This window comes from Belonocnema kinseyi, chromosome 3 (genome assembly GCF_010883055.1).
Source record: "Belonocnema kinseyi isolate 2016_QV_RU_SX_M_011 chromosome 3, B_treatae_v1, whole genome shotgun sequence".
NCBI lineage: Eukaryota > Metazoa > Arthropoda > Insecta > Hymenoptera > Cynipidae > Belonocnema > Belonocnema kinseyi.
In genome coordinates this window covers 88,592,665-88,603,209 of record NC_046659.1, presented here as the reverse complement: position 1 = coordinate 88,603,209, position 10,545 = coordinate 88,592,665, and the positions used below count along the sequence as shown (strand labels likewise).

Sequence of the window (10,545 nt, the reverse complement as noted above, 5' to 3'; positions counted from 1 at the left end):
CGGCATTTGATATTTACCAAATTTCAGTTTTTATATCATTTGAGTTTTCAAGAAACTTCTGAGACCCCATGAAATACCCAACGAATCGCATCCAATCGTCCACTAGTACCATCAAATTATAAACTCGCCCCAATAACAGTATCATCTTCCCTTTAAATAAATATTAATGAAAGATAACTGAAATTGGAAATGAACATATAAGAAACCTTATCCGATATTTCTATTAAATTTCCTCTCTTAAAATATATATTCTAATTCCTAATAACTACCTAATATCTACACTAACGTTTTTAAAATTAAAATATAAAGTTCTTTATCTACTTTACCTCAAAAAGAATGGAAAGAATCATAAAATACGCTTCCTGTACGATAATTTCAAAATTATTTCTTCCAAGATTCTTCTGGTTTCGCGTAACTGATCATGAACCGCATTAATTTGGTCATTATTGATTTCCAACTGCAAAGTTATTTTTTTAACTACAGTTCCTAAAGTGGTTTCTGTATCTTCTCCTCTCTTCTTTGGGACATGACAAGATCTTTCGTTACAGTCAGGATACTCAGTGTCTAAAATAAGACTATTTTTTTTAGCAATATTATACGCTGCATTGAGAATAAGACCAGGAAGCCTCTTTTCAAGTGGATTTAACGGTTTTACAAAAAGAATATGTTTTTGAATTTGAGCATCTGTTTTAATAAACATTAATCTTTTAAGAAATGAGGAAAGGTTTATTTTGTGCTCTGCCATTTCCGTGGAGACTATCAACTTAGTCATTCGGATAAGTTTAGTATGACCTGCCTGATTAAGTAAACCTTTTATGTCGTGTACAGCTATACCAACCAGCAAGTTCATTAAAATTACGACTACAAAAATAACAAAAACGCTAAAGAGAATTTGGGAGAAAAAAGATAATTGATGATGAACAATTACATATCCAGTTTCACTCCATTCACGATGGTTTGTAAGTCCCACAAAATCAAGCTCTCCAGACATCATCGTTAGAATTTTTATCAAAGACGTAAATAGATTATCAAAAGGCGGCTTTCCCTCAAAAATTATACAAAAGCTTAGAGTAAACCCAATTAACAGTCCCGAATATGTGAAAAAAAGGTTGGCAAATTCAAATTGAATATGTGTAAACAGCGCAACATAAGTACCAAATCCTGGCAGTTGACCAATCATGAACATCAAGTTTGTCCAAGCACAAAGGATAGAAAATGCACCGACATACTTCTGCCAATGATAAGTCTTTCCTGTATACAAAAATGACGTGGCGAATACGCTTATTATAACTATAATATCGAAAATGTGTTCTATATTCCGAAAATACTCCTTATAGCTTTTATGTGTTATGTAACTCAGAATCTTGTGTGGTATCATGAAACAAATAAGAGTCAACCAAATATACCAATGAAATTCAACAACTTGTTTTTCGAAGTAATAACAAATGACACTAGTGTCATTGACATGCGTAGTATTTTGCTCACGGGAATTGTAACACTCATAACCCAAAGCCGTTAATACATAAATACTCATAAAGATCACCATGAGTGTGTAGAAGAAAATGTTGAGAAGGTAAAACTTTTTAATCCTTTCCCACTTTAGGTACAAAAATGCCTCGACTAGAGGATGGCATAAAAGATCTGTCAGATTCTCCTGCATGAAGATGTTAATGAAACTAGTTTCCGGTCTTTCGTCACTTGGTAGAAGACAAGTGAAATCAAATCTCATCTCAAATTCCCTGTTTTTAAAACCGGAACGTCTTAACATTATAGAAGAATCCATCTTCTTTCTAAACGCTTGAAAGGATTCTGGTATCTTCCGTAAAATAATATTCAGAGCTGATACTCCTTTGCTTGTCGTTGCACTAACATCAGCACCATTCATAATGAGCATTTCAACACACTCTGATTGTTCTCCTAAAGCTGCAATATGAAAAGGCGAATGTCCTGTTTTGTCTATCGAATTAACCATCGCACCATGTTTCAGTAAAAGTTCTACGATTTTAATGCTCGAGCCATTAGACATTATAGCGTAATGCAGAGGAGTCCTATGCATCTCATCCAGAGCGTTTACATTAACTTCTGATTTCTTTAATAAAAGTTCACAGCATTTTAAAGATTGAACACTACAAGCCACATGAAGGGGAGTTTCTCCAATGGTGGTTTTATATGTGGGGTTGGCCCCTCGTTCGATGAATAATTCTGCAAGTGCTTCTGACTTTATTCTAATAGCATAGTGTAAAACTGGCAACATACAAGGGTCATTTAAAACATTATTTAAGTCAGAACCATTATCAAGTAGAATTTTAGCAGCTTCAGTACGGTTTCCAGCTGTAGCTGAGTGCAAAGCACAATGGCCATACAGAGGACTAACGTAATTCAAATTGACACCCCTCTCAATAAGATATTTCAGACAAGCAATATCTCCAGAAAAAGCGGCAAACATTAATGGAGTTGTCCCACTTAAATCTATATTATTGATATTTGCTCCAGAGGCTTCTAGTCGAAATAAAAATTGTGATAGACCTCGAATGCAAGCCCAGCTGAACGCAATATTTCTGAATCTCTCGTCAGAATCTGGAAAGAGAATTTCATCCCTTTCTGGTACGTTACCATTCTCCATTTCTATAAGTACTTTCATTTCTGCATCGCTCATTGTATTCATTGTTAAATGATATATGGTATTTTTATCAATTTCCACATTTCTTAGAGGTTCAAGACGTTCGAAGAAAAAGGAATCGTCTATAGGTGGTGGCGCTCTAACATCTATTTCTTCGTCTACAGAACGAGTCGTGTTTGTAATACTGATTGTTTCCGAATTAATTTTTCGTGGTAATTTTATAGATTTGAAAGCCGTCTTTAATCTGGCGAAGACTGGGACGGCTTTTTTTATGCGATCATGTACATGGCTTGCTGAAAAATATCGTTGATCTCTTTCATTAGTGTACGTAGAGGAAATGTTCATCTGTTTTATTTTATCACAGTCGAAGGAAGGTGAGCTTTTCGACCTAATGATCACAGAGGGCGGCTTTTGAGACATGCTTTGAATCCGCGGAAGACGATTCATCTAAAACAAACAGAAAATTAAATATTTTTGAATATTGCTAGAACGAAATGAAGCATTATGTAATAAATTCTTCTCCTGTTTATTTGATATCATAAAATGAAATTAAAAGCCTTTTATTTAATTACAAAATCAAAGAGGGCAGGAAATTTGATAAAAAAAGTTTTGCAATAAATAATATAATACTTTTTTCTGAAAAATAATATCTTTTCTTTTCAACAACACTATTAATAATAATATTGCAAATATTTAACGTATAAATACAAACATGTTCTTTTCCGTAAGTCTAAGTTAATTTAAAGTTTCATAAAAGTTGGTTATGTAAAGGACCAGTTTAAAGTTCTATGCCCAGCCGGAAAGCGTGACTGATGTGGGTCTATTAAATTGTTGGTGTTATTATATTCAAGCAGGTGGTAATGGTCTATTCGTTCTAGAGGTTTGAGTAAGGTACAAAGAATAGGAGTACGAGTCCGATTACAGATTTTTTCCGGGAATGAGGAAAAATCCCAACCTGAAGTTGAATTATATGTGTAAAACAATAAGAAAGATTATAGGCAGGGCTAAATGAATCATCCTAAAGAAAATTCCGGTCTCACAAATGGCATTAGTCTTGGACTACAATAGACTATCCATGAATACTTCAGGAGAGATTTCGGAGAAGTTTGAATCCCTGAAAATAGTACTAGACCGAATATTAAGGGGGTCATCTAGTGTTTTAGGTAAAAAAATCGATTTTTTTATAAATTAAATCTGAAACATGTGTAGAAGACTTAGGTAAAAGGATTTTTCGAAATCGGAAGCCCTTCAGAAGTAACAACTGTAAACCAAAGCAGGTATACCGATCGCACGGAACCCCGATCAGCAGGGCGGGGCAGCACTGGCTTTCTCATCGAATATCCTCGAGCCCAGCTGCTTTCAAACGCGCTTTTCTCGAAACACGATTTTTTCAAACTGCTGTCAAAATATCTGAAAAACTAATTCACTTATTCTGCTCAAACTTGCACAGCATCTTTAGTGCATATATAGCTACAAGCTGAACTAAAATAATTAAGATTTTTTCGTTATTTTTTTTACCAGCTAAATAGACGCCAAAAAAGTGCGAAAAATTGAATTGCTTTTCTAAAGCGTAAAAAGGTTTATTTTTTGGACTTCTGACGTCATTTCAGTTCCAAGAAGAGTCTCAAGTCTCACAATTTAAATGATGTTTGGTTTTTAATTTCAGATTAGCAGAACAGCTGAATCATGACAGCAGTGGAGCACCTATTTTTTCTATGTGTTCCTGTTGGGCTGTGCACCTCCTATTATATACAATATATTAGCTTTCAAACATTTCCGAAAGTTTGTTAAAATGTTAATGAAAATTATATACAGATTATAATTTATTTTATTTTAATGATTTGTCAGAACAAAAATTTAAAAAAAAGCATTTTAAAAATGCCTTCAAACTAGTCGACCATCTTAAGTCATGTTATATGGCTGTGTAACTATCGATGTAGTCGTTAACGTAAAAGTATCTTAATTGTCATTTGGTTTTCTTCGCCAATGAAAAATTTGAAACTTTGTGCTTATCTTACTGCTTCTGATATAAAAGTACACTGCAAATACAAATATACACGGTGACCCATTTTAATCTGTAATCCCAAATAGCTTCTGAAATACTTTATGTTCCATGAAATGGTTCGGACAAAGGTTGACCAAGACCGAGGGCGACATTTGACTGTACCATCAATTTTAACCTTGAGGACAATTTTCAAGGTAAAATAGAGGTGAGACTCTTTTCTTAAATGAGAACTCCTATTTTTGACTGCGCATTTAAAAAGAGCGGGAAATTTCACATCAAAAATGACTTGTGGAAAAATGGTTTTTGTGACCTTGGAAAGGTAAAAAATTAAGGTCAAATGTCTGAGAAACGACCAGATGCCCTTCTTCTGAATTGTCTTGGTTTTTAGGGGTAAACAGACGATCAAGATGATTTACAAAAGTCGATGAAATGTTAGGGTGTACATCATCTTGACCATCATGGCCTTCAGGTGAATTTTCAAGGTTAAGGCGATTTTTCTTAGATTGAACTCTGTGTTAGAGAGGGGGGGGGGGGTGATAACAATTAACAGACTAAAGTCTACAAAAAAAATTCATCTGGGCACAAAGTTAAATCTACACTGTTAAAAATGTTTGGAGTTCTACCACACATATACCACAATTCTACAATACAAGCGTAAGGTAAAATTGCAGCCATGATATTGGAATGACTAAATTTAAATACATGTATTGTAAGATTTGTTAATCATAAAGTCATCCTCCAGCATTCCAATACATGTATTAGAGCGTTTGTAAGACGAAAATTGTACACAGGAAATTACCAACAGTCAAAATTACTTAAAATGGTGAGTCAACGATCAGGATGCACCGGGTCGAGCACCAGGCAGTTTAATACGTATTCTACGAGAACTTAAAAAAAATGTAAATTTCGTGAATAATGAAAACAGTTCCAAATAGTTAGTCGACGATCCGGGTGCACCAGGTCGCGCCCTATGTCGACTCTAATTTTTAGTAATTGTGGCTGTTAGAATAATCTAAATTTTGAAAAAGTTCTCGTAGAATACGTGCTAAACTACCCGAGGAGCGACCTGGTGCACCCGAGTCGTCGACTGACCATTTAGAATTGTTTTCGTTATTGACGAAATTTAAATTCTTAAAAAAGTGCTCGTAGAATACGTATTATACATTCTGGTGCTCGATCTGGTGCACCTAGATTCAGTAATCTTAGCTGCTGAAACAATGTAAATTTTGAAAAAGTTCTCGTAGAATACGTACTAAGATACTTGAGGCGCGACCTGGTGCACCCAGGTCGTTGAATCATTATTCGGAATTGTTTTCATTATTAACGAAATTTAGATTTTTTTAAAGTTCTCGTGGAAAACGTTTTAAACTACCTTGTATTCGACCTGAAGCACCAGGATCGTCAACATATAATTTGTAGTAATTTTGGCTGTTGAAACAATCTAAATTTTGAAAAAGTTCTCGTAGAATACGCACTAAGATACCTGGGGCGCGACCTGGTGCACCCGAGTCGTCGACTGACCATTTGGAATTCTTTTCATTATTCACCAAATTTAAATTTCTCGTAGAATACGTATTATTACCTGGTGCTCGATATGGTGCAAACTTTTTTTACGCGAGCAGAAATTTGTTTGCCAGGAACAAGTGTTCTCAGAAATGATTTAAATTTATTGTTCTAATTTTTCTCTTCAACAAGCTTTGAGATATCCAGCTACTAGGACTTGTATTATAAAATTCCAAAACATGTAAGGTAGCATACCAATGCCAGAATTTGGAAACTACAGCGTTACCTTACGTTTTGGAAATAAACTTCCAATACATGTAGTGGAAGTTTCCAACAGAAATTTTTAACAGTGTAAGAAAAATCGTCTTGTCCTTCAAGGACCTTGAAAGTTAACCTGAAAGTCATGATGATCAAGGTGATATACACCTTAAGGCGCTTCAAACGGCTGTCAAATTCGCAAGGGCCAAACTAAATCCAAACGGTTGAGTTGTTGAACGCCACATTTTAAGCACATGATCTAAATGCAATAAGACCGAACGGTTCAGCTCGATTTTTCCCGAAAAGATCCTTTTTGTTGTGTACATACACGGGCGTATACCAGTGGCGTGTTGCAAAAGCGGCAAGCGTAAAGTTGTACAAATTTTTCGCGTCAAGGTAAACAAATAATTAATTTAATAAGTAACACACAAATTTTTTTTCATAAATTAGCGAACAAAATTTAGAGCTACTTTATTTTCCACATTTAAAGAAACTGAACTAATATGTTTAGGAGAAGGATAAAAACAAAATATTCACTAAAAGTTGAAAGACGTCAAACATAAATTTTTAAAATTTTTTTCTTAGAAGTATATATATATATATGTGTGTGTGTTGTTTCTGAAATAAACAGAAGAGTCCACGAAATGAGATAATAATAATAATAATAATAATAATAACTCTAATTTTCTACCCCCCTCTTCATCGCCCCAAACATGACCCAAAATAAAAAATAAACATTTTTACGTATTACTTTCAATTGTTAGCAATTTCTGTCGTCATTTTCATACAAATAATTATATCACCGGGAAATTGGAATATTTTCCATTACTTTTTAAACAATTTTTAAATGTTTAAATAAATGTAAATTATTTACACAATTATTTTTTCCCAAAAAATCTAAAAATAATCTATTTTCTTCTTGAATAGTAATGTTGGTAATTGCTTGAAGTACTACATTCTGTTTCAAAACTTATATAATTAGTTAAACAATTAATTCATATCTATTTACACAATTTCTAAAAATTGAGCCAGAGATGTTCAATTTTCTTCAAAGTAGTATCCTGAACTACTTTTTCTTGAATAATTGCATATTGTTGATACTGAATTAAACATAATATAATACATTCTTTCTTAAACCTAACACCACAAGGTGAGACAGAGCCTCATTTACCACAAGGTGGGGTGTCTCCACACCCCAGTCTTTTTTAAACACCTTACGAATGATTTCTGGTATAATATTGTTTCTAAGATTTTTGACAAAATTGTACAATTATTCAGAGAACTTTTTGAATCATTTTCTGCTAAATTATAACGAAAAAATTCCATTTCTTAGATTTTTTTTAGTTATGGGAAACACAAAGGTTATTTACACATACCCTAACGCATAATATATTCCATAAAGGATAATAAATGATTAAATAACTTCTTGCAGTAACGTAAATAATATATTGACCAAAATAATGCAGTTACACAAACATCAGCCTAAAAAACAGGATAGAAAGATACTTAAAAACATGAAAAAGATACGTATCACATATGCCAAATAACACAGTAAAAATTCATATTATCGCTTCTCAAAACATCTGTAGCATGAGATACGGTCCCTCATCTATTCCCACGTGCAGAGGACAACTAAAGAGGAGGCTATTGAGATCCCTACCTCCCTGAGATCCCTTTCAGGTATGGTCAGGCTCCACCCAACTTAATTTTTTCTACTACTTTTCGATCTATTCATGTACCTTAGTGTGAGTGAGCTTACTCCAGCAAGGGTCTTTTGTCCACAGGCATGTCAAAGTAAGGAAATTTTAAAACTTTTAATTTTTCAATTAGCGATTTGAAAATAGCATTATCAGCATCTACGAATTTTTCCGATTTCAATGATATATTACTTGTCTAGAAAAGTAAAAAATTTGAAGGAGTTTATAATCAAGAAACATCAGATTGAAAGTCAATTTAATACTAAATACTTCTCAAATTTTCAACCTTTATAGACAAATTCCATGTCTTTGGAATCGGAAGAATACGTAGATGCCAAATATATTACTTTTAAGTCACTGATCGCCAAATTACGAATTTTTAATCTCACATTTTTTTCCCATTAATAAAATTTCAATGATAAAATTGCTTTTATTATTGCATTCTTTAGAGTGTGACAATCTTTACTATGATGAAAATATGAAAAAATACATTCAAGAACTCAAATTATGCTTCAAGTTTAAACATTTTCCCTGAACAAGATTTTTGAGTACGAAATGCTATATTTTAGGTAATTTATAATAATAACAATGATAAAAACATTACTTTCGTTAACTTTGCACAAATAGTAAAATTCATCCAAAATCATTTGAATAATAAAACGCATAAGACAAGCTAATTTTGAAATTGAAGAAAAAATTCAAAGTTACGAAAAATATGACTTCATCACGGCGAATTCACATTTTTTCGTAATTTAGAATCTTTACATCTCTCCTGCAAGAAAGCGCATCAGAATAGATAAAGAACAAACATTACCTGCGAGACTTAAAAATTGTTATACATTTAACAGTAGTAATTGATACTACTGAAAGATATATTGCAGTAATATCGGACTGGAAATGCTTGATACGATTTAAAAAATATGTTTTGGAAACATAATTGTTTTAAACAAATTATATTTGTTTAAACAATTAACAAATTGTAAATACATTTTTGTATGAACTGTACAGTCAGAAAAATAATTGGACGTGTTCTACTTTATTTCATTTCTCCGTAAGATATCGGGAAAAACTGCTAGAGCAAATAAAAATTGTTTAAAAAAATAGAGATATGTTAAAAATAAGAATCAATGTATCAAAGCTATCTAATTATTCAAGAAAAAGTAGTTTAGGATACGACTTTGAGAAAAATTGAACATCTCTGGTTCAATTTTTAGAAATTATTTAAATAGACATGAATTAATTATTTAACTAATTATATAATTTTTGAAACAGTTGACAACTTTTTGGTTGCTAAAACATTCATTTTGGTAATTCGCATATTGATAACACAGGCCCACAAAAAAAACAAAAGTGTCTGTGCAATTGACCAGACCTCTATATTCTTATGTATTTTTCGAGGCTGAATCCGAATTTGCAATAAAAAAAGTAGGGTCCAGCTACTTTTTTATGGGGTTTTGCTCGAAAAAACTCATTTTTTACGGTTTTTTCATGGTTTTTTTTAAATAAAAAAAAATAAAGAAAAATTTTATTTTTTTGACTTCAGAATCGAATTCTACGAGAAAAATACATCGAAAACCATGTTTTGATTTTTTTTACAAAAATTTCAACCCACCATACGGCGAAGGAAAGGCAAAAAATCGCGAAAAGTGAAAATTTGCTTCAAATTTGATTAAAATGACATTAAAATCAAGTTTTACGATTTTAAACCGATTTATAAACATTGAAAATACTTTACTGGGGGTTTTTGAGGTCGCTGATCATGAATTTTAAGTCATTTTTTTTTCAAAAAACAACTCCTAGTCGGTGTAAGTGGACAATAAACGTGATAAATTGATTTTTTTTTTCAAAAAATCGATGTTTAGTGAAGAGCAAGGAGAAAGGTTTCACCAAGACTTGAAGGAATTTGAACGCAGATTTCAAGGACGATGGGGTATAAATATGTTGGCAGATTACTGCTGGATGATGAAGAGAGAAACATCTTCAGAAAGAGGTCAAAAGCGTGTCAGAAATCCTTTACGCCGGTCATTTGTCGAGAAACGTGTGCATAAGCGTAAAACACTTAAAACTTTATTTAAAATATTTTTTTGGAAGACAAAAATAAAAATAGATATCGCCAAAATCTAGTATCCAACATCTCACTATCGTAGTTGCGAAGTATTAGCGAAAATTCTACAAACTCAATTGATTAACCCATTAAAACTCTAAGGCACTTCTTAAAAGAAGCTAAAAATATTATAATGGAGTTCATGAATATCGCTATACATAGGTTCTAAGTCTTACTTTATGATCAAGGGTCGAAAAAGTTCTAGTTTTGTGATTCATGTAGTGGAAAACGTCCAAAACAGTATCCAAAACATCGATTTTTAAAAAAAAATATCAATTTATCACGTTTATTGTCCACTTACGCCGACTAGGAGTTGTTTTTTGAAAAAAATGACTTAAAATTCGTGATCAGCGACCTC

General features: G+C 32.6%; 1 protein-coding gene across 1 annotated transcript; it reads right to left on the bottom strand.

Moving 5' to 3' along the window:
* Nucleotides 1-346: 346 nt before the first annotated feature.
* Nucleotides 347-3,040, bottom strand: LOC117169922 (transient receptor potential channel pyrexia-like). Its single transcript, XM_033356432.1, has one exon. The coding sequence runs from the start codon at nt 3,038-3,040 to the stop codon at nt 347-349; it is 2,694 nt and encodes an 897-aa protein (XP_033212323.1).
* Between the last annotated feature and the right edge of the window lie 7,505 nt (nt 3,041-10,545).

Excerpts from the sequence above, each read along its gene's own strand:
- LOC117169922 (XM_033356432.1), bottom strand. The coding sequence starts at position 3,040 with ATGTCTCAAAAGCCGCCCTCTGTGATCATTAGGTCGAAAAGCTCACCT.